The 26,914-nt window shown below is 45.7% G+C and overlaps 1 protein-coding gene across 4 annotated transcripts in view; it reads left to right on the top strand.

Moving 5' to 3' along the window:
• ATP8B1 (ATPase phospholipid transporting 8B1) overlaps positions 1–26,914 on the top strand; it is a 306,728-nt gene that overhangs the window by 149,340 nt on the left and 130,474 nt on the right. For all 4 annotated transcript variants that reach the window (XM_069220066.1, XM_069220071.1, XM_069220080.1 and 1 more), the window contains exon 14: positions 13,317–13,360. In XM_069220066.1, coding sequence (XP_069076167.1) covers positions 13,317–13,360 — 44 coding nt within the window. The remainder of the gene's footprint in view (positions 1–13,316; positions 13,361–26,914) is intronic.

The raw sequence follows: 26,914 nt of genomic DNA, 5'->3' as shown, positions 1-26,914 counted from the left end.
GGAGTGCACAGAAGCCGGAGCAGCTGCAAATCACGCAGTACACAGGTTTGCAGTCTAGCGTGGGGAGGCAAGGACTTACCTCCACCAAACTTGGACTGAATGATCCCTGGACTGTGGGAATCACTTGGATAGAGTTCCTGTGTTCCAGGGACCTGGCTCGTCAGGATGAGAGGGGACCCAGAGGACCGGTGATGCAGTCTTTTGGTGCCTGCGTTAGCAGGGGGAAGATTCTGTCGACCCATGAGAGATTTCTTCTTGGCTTCCAGTGCAGGGTGAAGGCAGATGACCCCCAGAGCATGCACCACCAGGAAACAGTAGAGAAAGCCGGCAGGATTAGGCTCTACAATGTTGCTGGTAGTCGTCTTGCTACTTTGTTGCGGTTTTGCAGGCGTCCTGGAGCAGTCAGCGGTCGATCCTTGGCAGGCGTCGAAGAGGGAAGTGCAGAGGAACTCTGGTGAGCTCTTGCATTCGTTATCTGAAGAATACCCCAGAGGAGAGACCCTAAATAGCCAGAAAAGGAGGTCTGGCTACCAAGAAAGGAGGATTGGCTACCAAGAAAGGTAAGAGCCTATCAGAGGGGGTCTCTGACGTCACCTACTGGCACTGGCCACTCAGCAGTCCAGTGTGCCCACAACACCTCTGTTTCCAAGATGGCAGAGGTCTGGGACACACTGGAGGGGCTCTGGGCACCTCCCCTGGGAGGTACTGGTCAGGGGAGTGGTAACTCCCCTTTCCTTTGTCCAGTTTTGTGCCAGAGCAGGGCTGGGGGATCCCTGAACCGGTGTAGACTGGCTTATGCAGAGATGGGCACCATCTGTGCCCATCAAAGCATTTCCAGAGGCTGGGGGAGGCTACTCCTCCCCAGCCCTTCACACCTATTTCCAAAGGGAGAGGGTGTAACACCCTCTCTTAGAGGAAAGCCTTTGTTCTGCCTTCCTGGGCTGGGGCTGCCCAGACCCCAGGAGGGCAGAATCCTGTCTGAGGGGTTGGCAGCTGCAGTGGAAACCCCGGAAAGGCAGTTTGGCAGTACCCGGGTTCTGTGCTAGAGACCCGCGGGATCATGGAATTGTCCCCCCAATACCAGAATGGTATTAGAGTGACAATTCCATGATCTTAGACATGTTACATGGCCATGTTCGGAGCTACCATTGTGACGCTATCCATAGGTAGTGACCTATGTATAGTGCACGCATATAATGGTGTCCCCGCACTCACAAATTTCAGGGAATTTGCCCTGAACGAGGTGGGGGCACCTTGGCTAGTGCCAGGGTGCCCACACACTAAGTAGCTTGGCACCCAACCTTTACCAAGTGAGGGTTAGACCTATAGGTGACTTATAAGTTACTTATGTGCAGTGAAAAATGGCTGTGAAATAACGTGGACGTTATTTCACTCAGGCTGCAGTGGCAGGCCTGTGTAAGAATTGCCTGAGCTCCCTATGGGTGGCAAAAGAAATGCTGCAGCCCATAGGGATCTCCTGGAACCCTAATACCCTGGGTACCTAAGTACCATGTACAAGGGAATTATATGGGTGTACCAGTGTGCCAATGTGAATTGGTAAATTTAGTCACTAGCCTGCAGTGACAAATTTAGAAAGCAGAGATAGCATAAACACTGAGGTTCTGGTTATCAGAGCCTCAGTGATACACTTAGGCACCACACAGGCAACACATATAGGCCACAAACTTATGAGCACTGGGCCCTGGCTAGCAGGATCCCAGTGAGCCAGTGAAAGCACCCTGACATATACTCACAAACAGGCCAAAAGTGGAGGTAACAAGGCTGGAAAGAGGCTACCTTCCTACAAGCACCCTCCTGTACCTTATTCCAAGGGGAACCAATACTTCTCAAGGTATTAGAGCATGTCACTCCACCCTGAGATTTCCACTGACCTTTTGTGTCCCCGAGATGGGGGCTGCCACCTCCAAATGTAGCTACTAGATCCTCTTTTCCCATCCTCCCCGTCTCACCTTCCTTCCACCCTTTCTCTGCATGAGAGGAGGCAGACATTATTTTATTACATGTCTTGAGTCTACTAAGCCCAGGAGATCACAGAGTGTTGGGGGCCCGTCAATTAAAGTTTCTTTCCATGTCATTTGAGGTAGAGTTTGACGTTCAGTAGAAATTTTTAGACTCTGGAGGGACAGGCATTATTAATTTCAGATATCTTATTCCAGTCATGTTCAGAGGAGCATGGTTTGCTAGGTGCCCAGTCCATTGGTTAAAATTTATTTCCATGTCATCTGAGGCAGAGTTTGAGATTCTTTACAAAACTCTTAAGGACTTAGACCTGATTACAGGTTTTACTAATGGCCCCAGGCTATCGGCTGAGGCTTCCATTCCATGTCATCTGAGGCAGAGTTTGGCATTCTTTAGAAGATCTTAGCAACTCTGGAGCCATAACCTGTTGTGTAGATTCGTTGAATGGCACCCCCGATTTCACTCTGGGGTCCAGCACCTCCATTAAGCCATTACTTTAAAAAATAAATAAAAAAAATCGAACTGTTTAATGGCATTTGTTTTACAAATAGTACATTGTACAACTTATCCCATAATACAACATTGGGTCTCTATTCTGAAAAGGATGTCTGTGCCGTGGTATTCTTGATAGTGGGAAGAGGAGAGGACCTCATACTAATAATATTGTAATCTGAGTGCACTGGAACTGCTTACATATTGTGCATGTACCTACATCTCAGTCAGTGGAGAAATGTATGCCAAACAACTTAGGTTGTGTAATGGTCATTTTAAACTAAATAAACTCTAAGCAAAACAAAGCACCTGTGTGTCGCATCATTTCTGGAGTATGCATATTATAGTAGGAGACAGCAGGTTTAGTTAGCTCGGGAGGGGGTCTACGCCAGTCCAGGGCATCAGCCGATGTATGAAGGCCACTACGTCTCTTCAACAAGGGGATCGTCGTCCCTCCAGGAGCTGCTGTCTTGTCTGGAAGCATCATAGTTCGGTGGGTTCCCTCTTGTCGCCCACGATCACCTGTCAGATAGATGTGTATTGCCGGGGTATCAAGGTTGTGGTCCATCTGTCTGGGGTGGACTTTCCGAGCCCTTTTTCGCCGGGTCTAAGACCCACATGCCCCGTTCTAAGGCTTCCACCATCTCCGTCCACAAAGGAGCAATAGATAAGGCTCACAACCCGCAAGCCTCTTCTCTCTGTAGTGCCCGCACCTCAGCTCGCGCCCATTTTGCCACATTTGTTCCCCACGCCTCAAAAGTCTAGTCATTGTGGGACATCCAGGCCATGGCCACATGGCGTTTAGCCAGCACCAAGGCCAGGTCTAGGAATCTGTTCACAACTTTCCCGGGGGTCAACCTGGAAAAAAGACTTTGTAGTTATATTTGGAGGGGTTATTCGCAAGTGGGTGGCCGAGGGTGTCACCAATTCTCCCCAGGACCCTATCCCAGAAATGTGTAACAAGAGGAAGTCCCAAGTCATATGATCAAAGTCTGGGTCCAAAGCATCACATCAGGGCATCCTTTGGGTTCACCTCCGTATATGGTTCTGAGCCTATGTGGTGTTAAATATGTTCTGTCCGTCAGATCCCCAAATGGGATAAGAAAACCGTATTGGATGCAATATCCCAACATCTCCAGCCCCGCTGCCGTCCAGGGTTCCATCTGTCTGGTAGAAAAGAAACACCAGTTCACCGTGAAGCACGCCCACCAGAGGCAGATCTGAAGCGGACAGGACCCAGACCCCAGTGTGCGGCAGTCCCCTCCTCCAGCAGGCCTGCCCCTGTCAGCAGAACGCGCAGGGCAGGGATGAGGCGATTTCGCCATTACTTCCACAAATGACATAGTAAGCTTGTTGTTGAGAGCTATGTGTTCCAGGGGCTCTTCCACATCTCTGTTTGATGTCTTGGGAAGACTGATGTATTTTCTATCTTGTAAACTTTGATTGTGATCATTATTTTTTGATTGAGATTCAGAAAAGATTGGATAGAATTTCTGAGCCATTGTAGTGGGTCTATTTAAACTTTTATTGAGTTTCCATAGGCGTTTTTTGTTTTTCCTTGTCAGGATAATGGGTGCCCTTTCAATGCCCTCTGTATCTACAGGGCCAAGGCAACCCATATCATCCCGGCGGGTATCACTCTCTTTAGGAGGTGGAATTTGGACTGCTGGAACATAATTAATTGTTTCCCTTTTTATGCTAGGTATAGATCACCACTATGTTAGCATGGCATAAGGATGGCTCAGTTAAGAGATCCATTAAGAGAGGCTATTGCTTTGCATTCGTAAACCCAACTCAGACATAATTTCAGGAAGCGCAGACATGTTTCCTAACAAGTGGGAGCAGTAACAAGGCACCGTAGGTTTCCCAGTAGTCTCCGGAACCCCAATAATTAGGGCATTAAGATTGTCTATCTAGATGTTGATGTTCTTAACATGCTCTGCAAGTGACTGGAGGATGTTTGAGTGTCCAACTTATCTGCATGCATCAATGATGCTGGGCCGATTATCGTAAGGGCCTTGTCCATAGCATCCCACAATGCAAAGCTGGATTTAACCTGGTCCTTTTTGATACATAGCTCATGGTCAATAAGGAGTGATTTGGAATTAGACAGACTCTGCAACTTGTCTGATGATGCATGGCCGGGAACATTATATGTAGGGCTTTTCCAAGAATCCTCTGTTGCTACAGTCCTACTTCAGTCTGTTATCAGGGTCCAAGATGCTGAGGACATCCTTATCCTTAATATATTGGACATTGGTCTCTCAGTGAAGCCTGTTAGGGTAAAATATGGATTTACAGTGCGTTGCATCCTGTTTATTTTTCACAAGGTCCATAGGGAGGAAGGAGACACTGGCACTGCTGGCAATCTGAGTGTCACCACCCACAAGCTCTGTAGAGGTGATAACATCTTCTATAGCAGGAGCTACCTTTCTTGAAACATGCCTGAGGGACATTGTCTTTAATGCCGGAGGTAAGTTGGAGTTATTAAAGTTTTTATCGGCCACTTCCTGAATTTCAGGCGATAAAAGCCATGGTGGCATATCTATTTCACTTTTCAACATAGGAGCCTTCCGGCTTATTTCCCCAGGGACCTAGCCCACATCTTCTGGCACTGGGGAGGCCGCCTCCTCATGAGGGGGCCCTCAATGCATTATTAGAGCTTTGGTCTATGAGTTTGGCAATTTAATTCCAGCAATATTCTGCGTGTGATACTCCTGCATGGACTTTATCTTCTGTAGTTAGCTCCCTGCCGTCCCCCCAAGGGCACCGCATCCTGCATAAAGGTATTCAGTTGGCCATAATTGGACATTGATTTAGCTGATTGAGTTGGCGAGCAGTATCCTCTTCTAAGGGAAAAGGCCCCTTTCTCAATGTATAATACTTCTTTATGCCCTCATTACCAGCAGCATGGTTCATGGATGATCGAATAAGCGTTGTTTGATTATCATGCTTCTAGGAGGGTAGAGACCCTAGCTTCTTCATGGATTTTTTCACCGGCCTGGATACACGTGTGCGCCAGCAGGGAGCTTCTTGTATGCATCTTAAAAAACATTTTGCCTGTTAGCTGTTTGTTTGAATAATTTTAATTTGTGCAACTGAGGTTTACTCCACTACCTTTGGCATTCAAGGCGGGCTGGGTCATGGCGATGGCCCCCCCCCGGCTACACCTGGGAAAGTGGCCAGTCTCACACCTATGTAGGCTGGATACAACCCATGTTCAAAGCACTGAGCAATTAATTACCCTACACCTTTGTTTGAATTTGATGAAAGGCAATGAAGTGATCCAGATAGAAATAAATGGGTTATGATTGAGTAACTGCTGGGCCCCTGCCTTAGGTGTGTTAACTTCTGGCAGCAGTGTGTAGACTGTAAACTCCTTTTGTTAGGTCAAAGGTAGATGCGGAAAATGAAACACTCGCCCACTTATTTTATGCACTTATGCTCTGCTTCCACCACGCTCTTCCGCTTGCTGTGCTCTTCGTGCTATCTCAGTACTTTTATGCCACCCGCCCCCAACATCACTTAACAGGGGCGAGTGAAAGGGCAAAGCTTGCTGGCGTTTAGTGGCAGAGTCTTCAGGGCTAGATGTCCTGCTCAAGAGACAGGACAATCTAGAAGGTCCTGGGAGTCCTGGTGGCGGAAGGAGATTGTAGCAGCCGGAAATAACACCAGCGGGGCTCACCAGGGACACCCACAAGCCGCACCCAGACCTAGGTGGGCCACTACTGTTGAGTCCCGGGGCTCACTCTCTGGGGCAGCTGACTACAGCCACTCTGCTTGCTTACCTTTTCGGGGGACGCCACGAAAGCTTTCAGCGCTCTGCACTGGGTGCACCACAAACACCCCAAGATATGGGTGTGGATGTCGTGCAGGTCTGCATAGATCTCTAACTGCTGGACACCACACTCTGAGCTCCTCTCTGCTGCTCTGTTGACACGGCAGGTGCACTCGCACTCTGGACACGTCATGTTGTCCACTCACGGTGTGAGCTGGAAGGTACAAGCAAAGGCCATCAATTCTCAGTAGCATGTATGATAGACAATAATGCTGTTTTCAGTTTAATCATCTTAGATTAAAGAAAATAAGTTGGCTTGAGCGTTTGCAATGGCATATGTTGTTTTACTCTTCTGCTTTACACATGCCTGATCTCTGACACACAAAGCAGGCTGCAGATAACAAGACACCATCCCTTAAGAGGAGATCCTCTTGCACTTGAATTTGGCCCTAAAATGTATGTCCAACATGTCTAAACTGTGTCAGCACTGTGTTCAACGCAAGGCTCGAAATTCTCTGCGTCAGAGTTGCAGGTTTTCCTCCAGCTGGCCAATCCAAGTTGGAGAGCTTTGTTTATATCATTTCCACAGTGCAAGCACATGTACAAAAACATGGGCTAATGATTCAGAGAATAGAGAAACCAGAATATGCTAGACCAGTGGTTCCCAACCTGTGGGCCGGGGACCCCTGGGGGTCCGCGAAGCCTCCTCAGGGGGTCCGCGGCTGCTTAAAACATTTAATAATATTAGGTCCCAGCTATCAGTAATGACTCCTCGGGGGTCCCCGTGTTCCATTAATGATTCAGTGGGGGTCCCCGGGCTCCAGTATTGATAAAATGGGAGTCCACAGAAGTCAAAAGGTTGGGAACCACTGTGCCAGACCTAGCACTGAACTATTTGGGTATGAAGATCAAAGTTCATGCTAAGGTTACAGACTACTTGACAGAAATGTAATGCATATCATTAGATAAAGGTGAGAGTTTGTGGAATTGATGTGGTATAAACCCCTAAACGTAGAAATGAATGAATGAAATCAAGACTCTAATCCTATTGACAGTACAGAGCATAAATTAGTGCTATATAATTAAACAAGAAATATCTGTCATGAGCACATGGAGACTTGAGAGCTGAGCTGCAGCTCCCGAGGGCGGGTATCAAACAGTTGATTCTGCCTGTGCTTTATGGTAGGGTGGTGACTTGAAAGGGAAATTACAGTCATTGTTAGATTTTGTAGCGTTCTCACACCATACTGTCAGATAAATAAAAGCTTTCACATTCATCTTTGTAGGAGACTGACTCTCTATATAGTGTACGAAAATGATGTGCACTGTGCAGAGAGTCCAAGCAACCCCACCTTGGTTTACAGAGGTAAAAACCAGACCACCTAATGCTCAGATTTTTATGGTAGCTTGGTCGAGCAGTTAGGCCAATCGTTTGAGAAGTGCAAAGCATTTGTCCTACTCACAGAATCAATAAAAGTGGACACACAGTCCAGGAATAACTTAAGCCCCGTTTACAAAAATACTTCAGATTTTTATTCAGTTTTAAAGACCAAGATCATTAAAATCTGGTAAGTACTTTTTAAGTTGTGATTGTTCAAATTTTAGAAAATGCCTTGCTTTTGTGCGTAATTATGCACCATAGGAATCAATGGGGAAAAAACTTTAAAAATGCATAAAAAATCAGGCAATGCCTTTACCAGTGTCTCCTTTTGTTTTAAGGTCCAGGTTGTCAAGAGGTCCTGTAGCCCAGCCAGAGAAGTTCAGGTAGTTTCCGCGGGAGTAGCTGCTGAAAAGTCTTTGGAGCAAGGAATCACTTGAAAAAGCAATGCACAGGCGAGCTACAAGGTGAGCCCATTGGATCCCCTTGGAGTGTAGAGGTTGCAAGGGATGGAGGACCCTTAGAGCACAGCTGGTTCTCCAGAGCAGGGCCTTGGGAGGCCAGGTGCAGAGCAGATAGGTGAGTCAATAGCTGTCGCAACACCACCAAACTCGGCACACTTGCAGGGTTTGTCCTCTCAGTCCATCAGGTGAAATTTGGTCCACCTGCTGTGTCCAGTTCTTTGGTCAGTTGTTAGTGAATGAACTGGACTTTATTGGGCTTTTGCTTCTTTGTTGCAGGGAATGATGCCTTCACTCCAGAGGGAGATCTTTGGCAATTTTCAGACTGGTGGAGCTCCCCTGAGGTTTTGTAGAGTCCGTCTGATGTCCGTCTGATGTCCATGCAACCCCTCAGCGGCGATTGTTGAGTCCTGGGTGCGGCAAGCAGGGTTTGGCACCTTTTTCTTTGTACAGCAGGAATTTGGTCTTCTTTGTTGCCCGCTTTCTTATGTCTTTTGAATCTGATCTCCAGGTCTAGGGTGTGCCCACTAAATACTGCATTCCTAGTAGTGACCAGTGGGTCATTTACCTTAGGTTGGCCACACCCACTATGTGACCACTTTCTGTGGACAGAGGTCAGTTCCCTATCGCTAATTGGCTATTTTCCTACCATGCAAGATAGAGGAAATTTAAATAGAGGGGTCACCTCTCATGCAACACCTTAGGGGGTGGTGCAGGCTAGGGTTGGCCACTCCTCCTTTCCTTTGTGCATTTGCCTGCCATTGCTCCCGGTCAAAAGTGGGGCTTTGCAATGGGTGGCCATCTGCTCCTAGCAGCCGTCTGGGGGGCCGAGTTTCAAGGGCAGCAAGCCCTTTGAAGCTCGCAGGCAGGGCTGTGCACATTCCTGAGGGAGTAGGTACAACGCCTCTGCTCAGGAAGGGCTTTTTTTTCTGAACCCAAAGAGCAAATGCCCAGGGTTCCCAGGCCCAGGTTTCCAGAATATTGCTTGATTGGAGCAGGTTGGTTGTGACCAGTCAGCAACCATTCCATGGTTAGTTAGCTTTTGTAAGGGTCATCTCTAAGGTGGCCTCAGAGTACCTTTTGTAATAAATCCAATATTGGTACCAGTTTGGATTAATTGTTCTGAGTTGTTTTGATACCAAACAACCCAGGGTTCAGAGTGGCCATCATCTGGCTGTAAAACTCATGCTAACCAGTGTTCAGCACATGCATTTAAAATGGCTGCTCTGTAAGCTTACTATGTCCCAGGTTTGGCGAGGACACAGTAGGGGCATACTGCTCATGCACCTATGCCCACACATGCATTATAGTGCACCCTTCCTTGGGGCTGGAAGGCCTACCAGAGGGGTGGCTTTCCTATATTGACTGCAGTGTGTAGTGGACATTTCACCCAGGTTTTAAGTAATGTCAGGTTTGCATTTTAGGATTGCTCCAGGACACTCAGCCTGCCATGGTAGTGAGGAGTGCACTTGAATGCAAGGTCCCCGAGGGTGGCAAAATCTGTGCTGCTGCCCTCAGCAGGGTCCAACCCTTAGTATCTCATACCGTGGGTACCACAGTATCATTTACTAGGGACATATAGTGGCAACTAAAGGTGTTGTCAATTATATCAATATTTTTGCAATTTTAGGGAAAGAACACTGGTATTGGGGGGGGTGGGACTTGGTTAGCAGGATCCTAGTACACTCCGGTCTAGGTTGCAGCCAGAAACCAAGAAAAAGTGTGTGGGGTGGGGGGGGGCGGGGGGCAACATGCCAGCTGTGGTTTGCTGCTGTTTGGCTTTGTACCCACCGTACCTCTCTTTCAGGGGTAGGTGGTGGTGTACAGTAATAAACTTTTAACAAGCAAATTGAACACCAATAATGACAATGCTGTGGTTTCAGTCAGAATATTATAGTTTTTGGCACTGTAAAATGAGAACCCACTCCTTGGTCTTCAGTTAAGGGTTTCTTGATATGCACCCTTCAGAGGAGTTTCCGATGTGGATTTTGCACCCCCTCCTCTTGCATCCCCTGTTAATTCTCTTTTCAGGACCATCCTCCTAGGTGCCTTGGATATATTTATTGTAGATCTTTGCACTTTTGATTTGTCAGCCTCTAATTTGATAAATTATTTTCTCTAAATCAAAGTCCTTCATTATAAGCCACTGTGATTTTGTTAAACGGTTGGGATCCACCAAGTGCATGGATATATTATTTTCAATAGTCTTTAATGGCAAATGTTTGTCTTAGTATGCCATCTAGTTCCAATGTTAGATACAGCTTCATCTTCCAATCTACAGTTGTCCACTCCTAGTTACCCGAATATGAAAGTGTGCATGGATTGTAAGGCAAAAATCACTCTTTCCTAACTGCAAAGACCCTATCTTTTGCAAGCTAACACATTAGTATAGCCTGCGTTAGTATTTTATTTGCACAAATAAGGAATTTAAAGCTACCTCAATGGAAAATGAATAGCTTGTGAATAATGTTGCTGTTTTCGTGGTCCAACTTCATTTCACTACTTTCCCTTTGCTTACACTAATACTCATGTATTAAGGATTAGATAACCTTGTATGATTCTAAGATTTTAAGATGGGCAAGTATATCACCATGTAGAGATGTGTATGGGCCTCTATTGTTGATTAATCGTTCTGGAATTGTCTTGCCATCTATTGCCACCCTGCTACTATTGGTGTAACCTCCAATTTAACAGTGCAACTTGAGTTACTCTCTTGGCTCATTAATGTTACTTCCTGTGACAATTGCTTCAACATTCCATAACTGTAGATAATTTCCATCTCCCATGCCCACTTCAAAAGCTAAAACAAATTGTTTGTGTCCCAAAAGGTCAGAAGAACACTGTGAAATATAGCATATGCACATAAATTGAACTTCAACTTATACCACAGAATAGAGAATGCAACAAAGCCATCGGACAAATTCCCGCTTTGAGAGCTGGGGGAGTATGGGTGGGTGGGTGGGTGTGTGTGTGTGTGTGTGTGTGTGTATGTACACATGTACACAGCTGCATGGGGGTGAGAGAGATCTCTGACCTCTATTCTAAGCTTGGAGTTTTTAGAATTCCTTATGGCACAAAAGTGTTCATTATTTCTGTTCTCACAAGCCAATGGGTATCTCCTTTCAAAGGCATTTTCTGAGCTATTGGATTTGCCAGTGCTTCTTAAAGTAGGCATGGCCAAAGAGACGCGATGCATGCACTCACATGGCCAACCATCTTGGAATATTTTTTCGCTAAGAAAAATCATTCCATGATGGATGTCCATGTGTGTCATCATATAGGCATGCAAATAGGTGTCTTTTGGACATTTTGTTATGAGAAGGATCATACCACAATGACCGCTGGTGTGTCCACCTGCTTGCATCGAACTGTTTTCCTAGTTAAATTGCCACACAGGTGTGCTCACGGATTGTGACGCATCAACTACCATTTTGGTGTTTTTAAAAAACTTTAATTTACTGTTTCAAGAGGGGCGAATGTTAGGAGTAGTAAATGGCCGGATAGCAGTCTCCAATTGTAGAGCCCTTAAAGTAGTTTTATTAATTTAATTACAAAAATAATGTTTGTGGAATGTGGAGTGGACAATTGCAGAAGCAGGGTAAATAGGAAGTTTCAAGAGAAAATTCCGAGGTAGGCATATGAGATAAAACGAGCAGATGGGAGACAACCAAAGGAAACAAATGAAATAGTAGTTCCTGATGTAAGCAGTGGAAAGATGCAACTCATTCATTGAGAAACACAATAAAGTAGAAATGCTTCAGGGGAAAGATAAACATGAATATTGCTTCAGTTTAGGAAAGAGCTGATGATGCTCCTCTTTAACGAACACTAAGTCACAATACAGTAACCATCAACCTTTACTCTCATAACCCAGCTTTCTCATAAATAATTTATTGGCTGTATTTTGACTTCGACCATGTATAGTGCATTACTGCCGTCCTATAGACACAAGGATGGAAAGAAAACCCATTGAATAAGGTGCAGTGGGGTTGACCCAAAGACCACTATTGTTTCTTCTAGTATGCCATGGAATAAGCCTTCAAAAAAAGTTTGAATTTTTTTTTTTAAAGTCTGAAATGAAAGAAAATGGTAGTTCAAACACTATGGTGAGCTATATCTCAGGACAAATGTTGAGCGATCAAAAGCTAAAGGATAACAAAAGGGGGTACAACAGACAAGAAACATAATTCATAAAATGGTGCTTGAAACAATAACCAAGGCCAGGTTTTAAATAGTTTAAAGGACCTAAAAACTGGAATAGGTCAGGTGGACTAACTGGCCAAAAAGCATTTCAAATTACATGTAGAACTCAAAGTAGTCCATAGCAACTCAGACAAGCTTAAATGAGAGCTTGAAATAATCACAACTAAGCTTTAGTAAACAAGACACAAAAATATGTAATTTATGGAAGCAAGAACATTCTTCAGTGCCATAATGTCTTAGCAACTGATACCCAAGGGATACCATTCAACAACACTTGTAATAACAGTAGGGTGTTCTCTCTCCCATGCTTCATGTGTAAACGGGCTGTATAACAAGTCTGGCATCATCAAAGGTGTAAAAAAATGTTTTACAATTTAAACCTGTGCTTTTGAAACACATGTTTTTGAAGAGGACTACCATGACAACCAGTATTTAAAATACAATAAGGAGGAAGAGAAAGTGAATAATAGGTTTTACATATTTAAAATAACTTGAGAGACACTAAATAACAACCCAGGAAAGATAGAATTAGAATTTTAACATTACCCAAGAAATTTACTTCTCTTGCGTTTTGGTACTTCAGTTTCTGCGAGACAAATTTGTACTTCGCCTTCCACATTCCACTCTTCACTGTAAGAACATGGATATGATCCACAGTAAAGGTGTGCCATAGACCTAAGTAACTTGCTCAGATTTTAATAGAAGTAAACACAACTTTTGGTTTAAGACTGTGCTTAGCCACAAGTTTGAGTAATTTGAGCTTCTAGTGATGCACTATGTTTATTAATAGGTAAACTGTAATGTAATTTCATTTATTTGCACAATTTACTAGTTCTCTCATATTCAAATTTAAATTCTAAGGTATTTTATTAGCATTCTATATATTTCTTGTCTTTTTTGTTTGTATGGTTGTGCACATTTGATCAAACGTTACTAACTAGACTACTTCTAGACACATACTGAACTTCATATATCAAGGTCAGCTGCAGTGGAACAATTGTTTATTTTATGATTTTACCATTAGGAAAACAGAGGGATTTTTCAGGACATGCAACAGGAAAAAGTGGGGTAAGTAGGCTATGTTTGCAATTTTGAATGCTATTATATTGTTAATACACAAGCAAATAGGCACCTGTGACTATAGATGTCTTCCAGAACAAGATGCAACTTCTTTTTGTTTTTATTGATAATTAGGTAATAACGAACAACATATTGTCAAAATTGCATTTAGACTAAGAACAGCTTCAAACAGTAGCATTATCATTAACATAACCTCCTTCAAAAGATAATTTAATATTTTGATAGGCATTCAAGGGGAGGAGCTAACACTTAGATGTTCCTGTGAAATGTGTGATGGAAAACAAATCTGTCATCTGTGGTGTAGCTAGCTAGGCAGCTTGCTCCTATAAGTTTTTTTTTGTTGTTGTTTTTTTTTGTTTTTTTTTTTACATAAAGAGATGAGTGTTTTCTTTTCAGGCTATATCATTTATGGTTGACAATGTACCAGATTGTTCTGTAAAAAGGTAATATTTTTGAGTAAAGGTAAAGCACTTTTTGCTTTACTGGACATCTGAGGATTGAAAGTTGGTAATAAAAAAAGATTCTTTTGTCTAAATTGACATGCTGCGAGAAGCTAACACAGGTTAGGAAAGACGATTGGGAGACAAGGAACCTTACTTAGAAAGCTGGGTTTGTTGTCAGTGGGTCTGTTTAGACCCATTAGAGTTTAAATAAATAGCCTTCCGCTGACTGTTAGTAAAATGTAATGGTATAACCGGAATCATGCTATATCTTAATGAGGCCATTTTATAAGGTCATTGCAATTTTCAATTGAATCTCATCAGTTTATCCATTGTTTACAAAAAGTCAATCATTGAGAAAGAAGTGTTCTTTGAAGTACAGATGCTTTTAAACTATCATGAAATACTTTTGCAGTTGTTGTTCTGCCCCCGCTTCTGTATGTGTTGGGGGATATCCTTCATTTTATGTGTTGTGGTACTGGACTTCTCCACTGACCTTGCAGCAAGGCATGGAGGTACCTTGATTGTTTTTATTTATCTGCTCACCTTGGTGTGAAGATGAGTTCTTGAAGTTGTTTGTGTCTTTTCTGTACCTCACACTTCAGTTTCAGAGTGGATCTTTTCTAGATTAACATGCTGTGCATTATTCCATTGTTTAATAATTAGCTAGGAATGCTCTCTGTGGTGGTCTTTTTTTTTTTATCCCCCTTTTGTGTGTATTGACCAGGCAGCCTATAGGTTTGATTTTTGTTGATTTCGACATTTCTCATCCCAGATCTCTTGTTGCTTCTTCTGAGCCTATTGGTTGAAAATAAGCTAAAATATGTATTTTAGTACTAGGGCATCCAGGGTTTACACTTGGTGTCAGACATGACTCCTCCTTTCATCAGCTCCCATAAGAAAAAAGCAAAAAAAACTGGACACAACCACTATGTGGCAGAATAAAGCACATCATGTGATTTATGAAGAGATCCATGCTGCAAAACACTAGTTACAGGTAAGCAAACATGTCCATTTCTCAGGTATCTTGTTCTGCAACAACACAACCAATGGTACATCTGCTTACCGGCCCTTGCCTCTCTATATTTCTCAAGATGTTGACCTTAAAATGTGATCAGTGGAGCACTGCAGGTGCTGCCACTCGGCCTACTTTCCTTCTGCTTTTAAACCAAAATTAATGTTTGCTATTTTCTTTGGGAGAGTATCCTCACCTTTATAATCTGGGTTGGTTATCTTGATATAGTTATAGTTTCTACTGCAAAGTGTTTTAGTTCATTATAGGTATAAAGCTTTCATTTTATTGCCATTTAGCCAAAAGAGCAAGAACAAGTCTGATTTTCAAGCTCTTAGTTTTGCTTCAGGTAAATAGTATGAGTGCTCTTTAGTCCGGGATTACCCAAAAATTTTAAAAGCCAGGCTTTTGCTGGTTGTCCCCCCACTTTATGCCCCCATTTGAACTGCTAGATGCTGGGTTTTGAGTGGCAGTGCACTGAAGCCTGCTAACCAGGCTCCAGCGCCAGTGTTCTTTCCCCTAAAACCTAAATTCCCAATTGTGTACAAATGACACACGCTTTAGCTCCCCTGTACGTCCTTACAGGGGTAAATGACCCCTGATACCTAGGGTAAAGGTGCTAAAGAGTGTCCCTAAGGGCCGTAACATGTAATATGCCACCCTAAGGGACTCACTTACAAATTACATGCAGACTGCCCCTGCAGGCTGCACGTCATGGTGCAAACCATGAATGAAAACACAACATGGCACACTTTGTGTGCCATGCCAGGGTCACTGCATACAATATATGTAAGTCACCCCTGCAGGTGGCCTTGATGCCCCAAAGCAGGGTGCATCATATTTTATAGGAGGACATATCTGCATGAGTGGATATGCTTGTGTGATGTCTAGTTTTATTACTAGATATTACAAGTGTACAGGGAAGTCATCTTAAGGTATGTATTGGGCACTGGTTACTAGTTACCCAGTTACATAATGGCTTCACTGAAAGCTATGGTGTTTGGTATCAAATACCTCGCCTTAATAAGTCCATACTAATGCCAGTATTAGAATTATTATGGCATGCACCCAAAGGGCCTTAGAGGTGCCCCCTGAATACCTACCTAGTCCTCTAGTGTGCTGGCTGACTAGTATCAATCAGCCTGCCACCACAGGCGGGTTTCGTACCCCCTAGAGGTGAAAATCAGTGCTCAGAAACAGTGCCTGCTCCATCGGGAAGGTGCTATCGCCTCCTCCAGCAGGATGGCTAGTAAATCTGCATACCAAGGCCCGGGGATTCAAAGTCCCTGCCACCTTGATTTACGATTCCAGCTTCCCCCAGACCTGGGAGATGCCACCCCTTGCCTTGAGGCCCATTTATCACCAGGACAGGTGGGAACTTAGCTATGCAAGTAGGCATGTTGCACTACCAGGCTAGTCATGCCCCTGAGGTGGGCTGCCGGATGTGCTCCATGAAGGAAGGGTTCTACCATCTTGCTTTTGGTGGAATTAGGAATTCTGGGACAGGGTTATGCCCACTCCCCCAGGAAATGGCCATATAGGGAGTGTAGCCACCCCAGGGGTGGGTAGCCCATTGGCTACAACCCTACAATCCACTAAATGCCCCTAAATATAGTATTTAGATTGCCCACTGCCACCAGAACTTCAGATTTGCTTGACTACAAAGAGGAGAAAGACAAAGAAGAGCTCAAGATGCAAGAACTGTAGACTATCTTAGGACTTGGAACAAAACTGCCTGCCTGCTCCTGTCCCGGCAATTTCAAAGACCCGACTCATCCTGCAGCTGTGCATCTGCCCAAAGCCTTTAAGGACTGCCAGCACTTCGCTCTCCAGTCAGCATCTCCCTTACAGTGGGGGGGCCACTTCCCTGCACCTACCAACCAGGACTGTCTATTTCTGAGTTTTGCTGACCATGTAGTCCACCTGGGCAGCATCTCACCAGGAAGAGAATCCCAAGTGTTAGGAGTGAAGCCTCGTCGACCTATACTGTCTTTGGGGCTCTGGGCAGGTTCAGCATCTCAGCCAGTTGCAAGCACCATGGTTTGTTTCATGTCCATCCCTGACACCAACACTGCCTAGACTGACATACCGAGGAGGGACGTAAGCATCACTGAGGCCAGCACCAAGAGTGGCCCTGATGTCTTGGTTCCCCCCCATCACCAGGTTGACCCGAAGAAGTGAGAGCCTCTAATGCCAGTGACCTGTTGGACAAAACACCTCTGCACCCGAGCCCCACAGCCAGAGTCCAAGCCAACTGATGGTCCCCCCACGCCAAAGAGACCATCAAGAACCAAGTTTTCAGTTGGGTTCAGCCAGACTGGTTACTTAGTCCCCACTTGCAGCCCTTTTTCTTACAGGTACTGCTCCCATTGGCTTCAACGTGTAGTGTTGGAGGCTACCATCTTTAGAAGCACCTTTGAACCTGGACACACCAGGGCAGGTAACCTGAAACTGCTGCTGGTTCTAAGGAACCTTGACCCCTACTTACCTTAAGTCCAGATGAACAGACCTTTAAGTGGTTGACAAGTGACCCTGTGCAGTGTATGTTCTCCCTATTGGATAACATTACCACGTTCGAGGCTCATGATTCACATCTGGCAGAGGTATTTTCTAAGTGTTGAAATCTCCCTATCTCAAAAAGTACTTACCTGATGTCGGAGATCTTGGTTTAGATTAAGGTAAACATTTTATTTTTCTAAATTGGTCTTGAGTTTCTATTTGAGTGTGTCTTATTTATTGACTCTGTGTACTCAACAAATATTTAGCACTACCCTCTGATAAGCCATAAGCTGCTCACCCACACTACCACAACAGAGAGCATTTCGGGCTATTAGAGCTATTAGAGCTTAACCTCCGTCAGCCATTAAGGATCACCTGTATTATCTACACAGTGTACCCTTACATTGGTACTCTGCACAGATTGCCAGCTTCCAACTGAAAACTGTATTCCAGCCTGACTGATGATAGATTTGTTTAAAATGGAAGCTCTCGGTCACTGCTAGGGAATGCTAGTTAGAGACCATAGCTCCATCTCGGGCAATTCCTACCTGTATCCATGACAAAATTGGACCCATGTAAAGCCAGACCAGAAATGAGCAAAAACAAAGGCCGGAGAACTTCAATTTATTCGTTAGTTGAGCCCCTTAGTGTCGCTCCATAAACATGCAATCATTACGTAGACTCATATTACAGCAGTTTGCCAAATCTTCTCCAGTGAGAGACGTTGGAGCACCCTAAATGGTGGAGCTACTGTGGAATGCTGGGACCTGAGAAATCAACGTGTACCTCTCATAGGAGAACTAAAATCCTGGTAATCTGAGCCTGAACTCTCATTTGCTGCTAAGATGCTGGTGGAGGATTACCTTGGGGGAGACTATTTTCTCTTCATCATATCCTCTTCTAACCATTACCTCATCCTGATTGGCCCTACATCAGCATTGCTGCTAATGCTGGTACATTGGGCATCCTCAGCTTATTAAAAAGTAACAAAATACTTACTGTTAAAATATTTTAAAGTAACTTACTTTATTTACATACACTTTTTTGATATTCTTTTTATTGATGTTTGCAACCAAGAAATAAAAAAGGGGGAGTGGTTGTTCACCCAACAGAGATAGACATACGACCCAATCGGGCCAATAGTCAAACACATTTTGAGGCATAAATACTTATTGATCTGTATGTATAATCAGCAACCCGGGTGGACAGCCGCATATGTAAGTTGTAAGGGATAATGAACATTGTGTACTGTTAACATTGAGAGGTCAAAGTGCGACGAGGCCTCCGCCTCAGATAGTGGTTTGTCCTGGGCAGCAGGGCGTTCATGAACAGGAGTGTACAACAACCCAGGATCATTCATTGTCAGTAAGTGGTCCCTCAAAGGCTGCAAAGTATCCTTTGGGGCAGGAAGTAGGGAGTTGCAGAAAAGCATATTCTCCCTTGTTGTTATCACAGTAAATAAGCCTCTGGAGCCACGCCCGCACCAAAGGCAACATCCCAGATCCCCAAAGTAAAGCTATTTCATGCCTGGCCTGGAAGTGTGCCCAGGAAAAGGCCTATGGTCCCAAAGAATCTAAGAGGTTTAGCAACTTTCTCCACATATCCCAGTAGCGCCATCAGGGGTAACTGTAGTATCTAACATAGACGTCCGTGCAGTAAAAACGTCCCTCCAATGTTCTGCCACTCCATCGAATGTCCATGTTAAATGGGCAAAATCTGCATTATCTACCTTCCATGTCAAACATTCAGAGGATCATGAAGTTTTTAGTTTGGCTAAAGCATTAGATGTTATGTAGATTCTACTGAGAAACTTTTAATGTAAAAGCTTGTGTCTGTGGTTAAGGGAGACTGTACATGTTTGGGAACAGCATGCATAGCATACTTTACTGGATAGCTGGTGCCCTAGGTCTGCATCCCATATCCTCAGATCCTGAATGGGAAGAAGCTCAAGGCATGTGTGGTACAGCATGGAATTTAAACCAGTGCTGGAGACTGCCATGATAGTCCGTGTGAAAGGTGGAAAGTCTGAGGGTGCCAGTGAGTAAAAAGGCAGGAGTGCCGCAGTGTGCTCTGCAAATGATGGAGGATAAAGTGATCCATATACGTGGTGGATACAAAGCATCTATCCTCCGTTCACGAAAATACATGATCATGTGGGAAGAGGTCACCTATGGTAGAACGTTTGAGAGCAAAGCGTATGTTGCACTAATTTTTCCGCTGTGACAGGAAGCCAAGGATTGTTACCCAAGGGGATTGCCGCTGAGTATAACAAGCTACAAGTCAAAAGGCGAGCCAAACTGTGCCAGGCCCAGCAAATTGTGGCCAGCGGCTGGACATCTGTAGATCGAGAGGGAGGCCAGATTGGAGCAGTGATTGTAAGCGAGTGGGAAACGCAGAATTCCTCTGCAGTATAGCATATGGAAAAGCATAGTGGCATTGTGTAGTAAAGTATTCTAGCTGAAAATGGGGAACCCCAAACCCCCCATGTTCATATGGAAGTGTCAGTACGTCCCAGCGTACGTGGGGTCGCTTCCCAGCCTACACCAAACGGATCAACATGCTCTGAAGTGTAGCGATAAATGAATTGGTGAGAGGGATCTGTATGTTGATTAAAAGATATGGAAAATGTAGGAGCACTACCATTTTAATGAATGCAGTGTGGCTAGCCATGGGTAACAGGAGGCGGATCCAGCGGTCAATCTGCGTGTTTAATCTTTCTATTGCGGGTCTGTACTTTAAGCTAAGTATTTGTTCCTTATCTCAGTGTATGTAAATACCCAGATATTTAACCTGGTCCTCATGCCATGAGAGAGGGAACTCACAGCTCACAGAGGGGTTGCCTCCGAAGTTCTGACTGAAGTCCGTTCATCCGCAGTCCAGAGAAATCACCAAACCAGGCAATCTCCGCAAGCACAGGGCTCAAGTTTGTGACAGGATGGCAAAGAAACAAGAGGATGCCATCTGCATAGAGGGAGACCAACAGTGGTCCAGTCTTGAATTGCAGTCCTCTATGCAAGTGTTTCTCCTGGAGGTGCTGTATCAGAGAGTCCATGGCGACTCTAAAGAGGAGGGGGGACAGAGGACACCCCTGCCTTGTCCCCCTAGTGATAGGGAAAGCAGGTGACATTGTGCCATTAACTCTGATATGGGCAGTGGGGGAGGAGTTCAGCAGCCTGATTAGGAAGACAGAGCCCTGCGGCATGCCTAGTGTGCGGAGAGTGGCCTCTAAGAAATGCCATGCTAAAGAATATTAAAGGCCTCCTCCATATCTAGTAGGGCAAATGTGGCCGGTGTCTTAAGGGAGACTCTGTGAAGCGACGTGAACATTGTACGCAGATTAAGCGACTTGGATCTGTGAGGCACAAATCCTGATAGAGCTGGTGAGATTATTTGGTCCAGCAAGAGAGACAAGTTGTTAGCCCCCGTATTAGTCCGAATTATATTATCAAAATTCAAAAGAGACAACGGTCAGTATGAATCGCATAGCATCGCATAGGGTAGGGTCCTTAACAGGCTTTGATAATAAAGTGACCACCACCTCTCGAAGCGTGGGCGGAAGCACTCCCTCATCCAGGGCCTCCTGGTAGACATCCATAAGATGGGGGGCAAGGATATGCTTATATGTCCTATAAAATACACCAGTAAACCCATTCAAGCCAGGCGTCTTAGAACCATTTAATGAATTGATGGCCTGCAGTCACTCCTCAACGATGAAGAGCTCACTCAAATACCGAACTCAGCCACACCATGACCACCTCCTCCAAATACTGCAGCATCTCAAGGGAGCTGTCCTGTACGTGGGTGTCATAGAGCTGCTTGTAATAATTAAATAGCAGTGTCTGTACTTTGGAAGTCATTGAGGTTAGCAAACCATCGGGCCTTTCTAGTTCAGGGATAGAGGAAATCGACCTGGGTGGCTGTGTAAGTCATACCTGGGCCTGGCACCCTCACCATATCAACGTGCTGTGGCGTATTTATCCAGCATCTTAGCCTCACACTCAGCCTGTTCTCTAAATTCATCCAGCATTTTGGCTTGGGCATGTAGGTGTGCCCCTGCCGGTCGCGAGGCAGCTCTGCTATCCATGTCAACAAGCGCAGCTTCAGTTATGCCAATATCCCTGCAGATATTTCACAGGACCCGCAAATGTGTAGCTATGGTGATACCTCTTAAGTAGGCCTTGAAGGCCTCCCACAGTGTTGCTTTGGATGTGACTGAAGCCGTATTGATGGTAAAGTATTCTGTAATGGCGGAACGGAGGTCAGAACGGAATACCTCATCATGCAGGGTCATGGTGGGAAATCGCTATGGACCCTCCGTGAAATCCATGCAGGGAATGCATAGATGGAGTCGAACTGGAGCATGATCGGAGAGGGTATGTGAGGCAAGAGGTGGGAAACAGAACTGAGCCAGGGCCATGTCTGTAGTGACATGAGCAAGAAATCAGTGCGAGGCCAGGTATTATGAGGGGCAGAATAGAATGTGTATGTCATTGCGGCGGCGGGAGACAGCCGCCAGGGAGCTCGCAACGAATGGTTATGACGTGTCACGTAAGACTTTCAGGCATTGTGTTTTGTTAGCAGGATGTAGTGTTGAAGCATATGTCTTGGAGAAGGTTGAAATCTCCCCCATATCAGATGATCCCCACTTTCTCTGTCTGTGCGTCTGGAGTGTGTAAAAGAAATCTGGGGTGTCAACATTAGGGGCATAGAGATTAAGTAGTGCAATTCTACAGCCCACTAGGATGCCTCACACAAGGAGAAATCTGCCGTAGTGTGCTGATCGTAAAAAGGCAAGGTTTTATGGATCAAAATGCAGACCCCTGGAGAGTATGAGCTATAATTTGAGTAATAATGATGGGGGCTGCATTGTTTAGCAAAGGCACCAACTAGAGGTATGTGATAAATGAGTCTCCTGCAGAAACCCAACCTGCTCAACATGTCTATTTAAATATTGTAACACTTGTTTCCTCTTGCACGGGTTGTTTAAGCCTTTAATGTTCCAGGACATGAATCTAGAGACGGTCGCCTATTGGCCTGTGTAACTGTCATCGCCAAGGGGTAAAAGGGTACCATTGCATGTCCTGTGTGTGCACAGAGAAACAAAATAAAAGCAAACTAACAATAACAGAACTACCTCCATTCCAACTATCCCTAAACGGCCCACCCACACTGGGTAAGGAGTGCCATGTGAATCCCATATCAGAACCAAAACAAAACCACCCGATTGCAACATGTAATGCAGTGTCAACCATGGAGGGGTAGCAATGCAACAGCGGGTGGAATTAGGTAAAAACTGTATGTCTGTTGTTGGGGAGACTTGAGATCCGGCCAGCCAGCACAGTGCACTCAGGTGAAACTAATTAGAAGCAGGGGCATAAGATGCATGTTATAGACAGGCCCCACATCCAGGAAGGATGGAAATATCGTAGCCTTTAGGGGAGTCCAACAGTGACTACATTTTCAAAAACATGTCTTTGCTGGATGTCCCAGGGGTATGTACCGGGGATTGGTTTGGCAAAGAGCGAGCTGAACGTGTGTTCTCCCTGGAATGTTTCTTACAGAAGTCTAGTACCTCAGCAGGCTTGTCAAAGTGGCGCGTTTTGCCCTGGACATCAACACGGAGTCTAACGGGATATATCATGCCATAGCAAAGACCGAGCCCCCGGATGGCGGGCTTAGCATCTTGAAACTTCCGTCTGGCCTCCTGCACCACCACCATGAAGTCAGGGTAAATGGAAATTGTAGCTCCCTGATACTGCAAAGGAGTCTTCTCTTGGGCCAAGCGGAGTGCTCTGTCATGATCTCTGTAGTTTAGGAGTCCATCAGCGATCGGATGTGGGGGCGGGAGCATTAGTGATCTATGCGCATACTCCAGCACAAACATAGGGGCTGAAGCTAGTCCGGTCAAACAGCTCTGCAAGCAGGCGTTCAACAAAGAGGTCCATGCGCCCCATATTTGTCATTTTAGCCACTCCCAAAATACGAATATTGTTGCTTCTGCACCGAGCCTCGAGGTCTTCGGTTTTAATGGCGACAGTACATAGGCGAGATTCCAACACCTCTGACCTCTTGGCCGTTTTTATGGCAGCATCCTCTGCCTTTGCTATTCGATCCTCCGCTTGTGCCAGTCGCGTATCTGGTCGGACTAGGCGATTTTCCCATCCGGTCAAGACAGCTAGCTATTATGTCAAATCTGGCGTCAATGGCCTTGAAACAGGCATAGAGGTCTGTCGTTATAGTAGTGGCATTGACGGACATTACAAAGTCCTTGACTCCGTAGAACCCCCCATTGGACATTGAGGGCTAGCTTTGTTGATGGGATTGTTTCTGCTTGTTAAGTGCAAGTTTTCATTGTTTAGGATCTCCTTTACCCATCGTCATATAAGTAATGAGCAGTCTCGGAGCCCGATGTGGCAGAGGAGTCAATAATGACAGGGACTAATGCTCTGGCGCAGATCCGAAGGGGATGGAGATGTCCATTGGCTGAAGCACAGCGCCGGCCCCCGAGACTCGCTGCCACAGAACCAATTATTTCATCCCACACCAAGGGTAAATACAGGGTGCAAATCTACTAAGCTGCAATGGCAACAGATGATGCAGCACGAGGAGAGTTCCAGTGCCTAGTAGTCCATCGAGGAGCATGCACCACACCGGGCCAAATCCAGGAAGGCCGCCAAGGCCCAGAGGCCCACCCCGTCATGAACAGTATTAGTCCTTCAGCACAGGCACAATCCACAGCAGCAGGTCAGACTGGGAAATGTGGAGCGTACCTGCTAGGCGAACCACAATACGACCGTTGCTCCACATATTTGCAATACCATAATTCAAAAGAGCAAAACGGTGAATGTTAGGGTAATAGTCAATTATTTTAAGGTAATATCATTAATGAAACATAGTGCTTTTTATTGGTTAACTTTTGGGTGGCGCCAAGAAAAGTAATGTAAAATACTTAACACAAATTAGGGCTAGAGTCTTGGTGTGCAATACTCTTAGGGTATTTTATTTTATTTTAAATTCATGAAAAACCTCAATAAAATTTGATGCTAAATGCAAATATTGGTAAGGTGTTGCATATATCTGGCTGTGGGAGGTGACTGGCCTCATGAGGAGAATGCTGTTGGATCCTTGGACTTAATGTGAGATTAGAGGCCGAAGGAAGGGGGGCTTGCATTATAAATGAGGTTCAGAAGCACAGAAGTGTGGATCACAGAGAAGGGGATCTTCACGGCTCACCCCAAGGAGTTCCCAGGCACTCACCATCAGTAGTTGCTTATAAGTAAAGGCTCCTCTCAGCCACCCTTTAATCCACCAATAGGTTGATTGTTGAGAACTGTAAACAGAGTAGCCAGTGAAAACACTAAGACATAAGAGGGGAATTGGGCAATGGCTGGTATCTTGATAGGAACGTTCCATTTGGAAAAACTTCCAATTGTGAAACTTTCAGTCCACCTTAGACTGGCCTGGCTGGCTAAGATGGAAGATGCTAATTACGCATCATCCTACTTATCCACCCTAATCCACTGTGAGAGCTCCGCATCGGGACCAGCCTTCCATGCTGATGACCTCCTTTGCTGGGGGCAGCCTCGCAGAAGGTGTTGTCGAGGAAGCTGACTGGCCCTGATGGTGGCAAGTGCAGAGGCAGCCCGCACTGAAACAGCGAGGACTGGGCCGGCTGACCTCACCCCCCCCAAGCAGTTGAACACCCCCACCCCCCCACAGAATACATGGTGCATCCACCCCTTCAACCTGAAGCTGCACCTCTGACGTAGGAGTGGCAGTCAAGCATGAGGAAATGCCGCACCCTTGAGGACAGCTGCTGCCACACCACAGCAGCCTGTTAGGTGTAGACCACAACCTTCCGGCAGCGACTCTTGTCCTGCTGGGGCCTGACAAGCTCCTGCCGCACGGGCTTCCCCTCCCCCAAAGCCCATCCTCAGCCCAATATGGGAGCTCAGAGGAGCGCACTCTCTCCTCCCCATCAAAGGTGCTGTAAGGCACTGAAAGGACAGGAGGCAAAGGGCCCAGAAAGAGAGCGAACAGCTTTGGACCGTGCCCACAACTGTAGCAAATGCTCCAAAGGAAGGACCCTACTCAAGGGACAGCATGCCGTTGCTGGGGCCACTTGCACCAGGAGAAGCAGGTGAGGACTGGATGGTGCATCGGAAGGGGGCTCTCAGCATTTCCTCCTGATTGGAGGCAAGGAACTGCCAGGTGGAGGAGAGGAGGCCCCCCGGCACTAAACTAGGCCGCAGCATACAGGACTTGATCAGATCTCACTCACTCGGGAAGGAGGAGCTCGAGCAACTCCTTTAAAAGCCCCCTGCCTACTCCATTTGAGTCCCCCTGCAGCCCACTCATAGCCTGGACACTGCATACAAAAGAGTTCATCCTATTCCTTTAACAATAGTAATGCCACCCGGGGATGGACCTCCGCCCCCACCTGCTGATGCCCGACTCGAGAACCGTGGAGAATTGCTGATTGGGGTGAAATGGCTGCAACCTAACCCTGTTCCCATGCCTGCTGCCCCAGAGACAGGGCCACTGAGAGGTTTAGAAAGCTGTAGGTGCACATGGCCCCACTCTTGCAAACTATCACAGGCACTGCATCAGCAGCAGCTCGAGGGGGCATTAACAACCCTGTGTGAGAGGTCTCGCCCCATTGGCCTGGCACTGGGATATTCCGAGATGTCTGTGCTCACCCCCGTCCAGGTGCTGCCCATGCTGCGGCCCCCATGGTGATAAACCCAAGGGATAACCGTTGGAGGGAGCAAGCCTCATCTGGCCTCTTTCACAGCTAAAGTTCAACTGACATTACTCCTATTACCATGGGCCGCCTAATATTTGCTGTACCTGCGCAGACCCTCCGTACGACTGACCCAACTAATACAGTGTTTGAAATTCCTTTGCCTGAAGATTCCATGGGCCCTCCAAGATCACCGGACAACAAGCTAGATAAAGTCATGCAAGCCATCAAACAGTCCAGAATCTCCATGGAAAGTAAGATAGGGTCCCTTGTGGCTGAATTGGGCTTTCTATGAGATGATCATTATAATCTGACAGATTTAGTTGCAGAAGGTGAGAAAAAACTGGCCACACTACAGCCATGTCTCAATGAACCAGACCACAATCCGAGATCTGCAAGACCAGGTACGAGTGCTCGAGGAGAGAGCCGAAGAACTTTCATGCAGAAGCAACATCCGCATCCTGGGCCTGCTAATTGGATAGAGGACAGCAATCCTTTGACTTTCCTGGAAACCTGGTTCAAAACTGTCCTCCTCACCTCTAACTTCCCACTATTCTTTTCCCTGGAAAGGGCCCACAGGATTATGGGACACCCACTTGTCCCGGGGGCGCTGCTGCGCCCTATGCTGGCCAAACTTCTTCACTTAAAAGACCAAGGTCCAGATGTATGTAGCACCGCATTAGCGATTTACAAAATAGCGATATTATTTTTTATTTTTATTTTTTGCCAGTTCGCTATTTGGTAATTGCTGAATGCAATGTAACATAGGTTTTGCTAAATATTTTGCAATTACCTAAAATTCGCAATTGCGAATACCAAATAGCGATTCAGTAAAATAACGAATCGCT

The sequence above is a fragment of the Pleurodeles waltl genome, chromosome 1_1, assembly GCF_031143425.1.
Source record: "Pleurodeles waltl isolate 20211129_DDA chromosome 1_1, aPleWal1.hap1.20221129, whole genome shotgun sequence".
NCBI classification, from domain to species: domain Eukaryota; kingdom Metazoa; phylum Chordata; class Amphibia; order Caudata; family Salamandridae; genus Pleurodeles; species Pleurodeles waltl.
The sequence above is the reverse complement of the archived record's forward strand: the minus strand, read 5'-3'. Positions and strand labels throughout refer to the sequence as shown.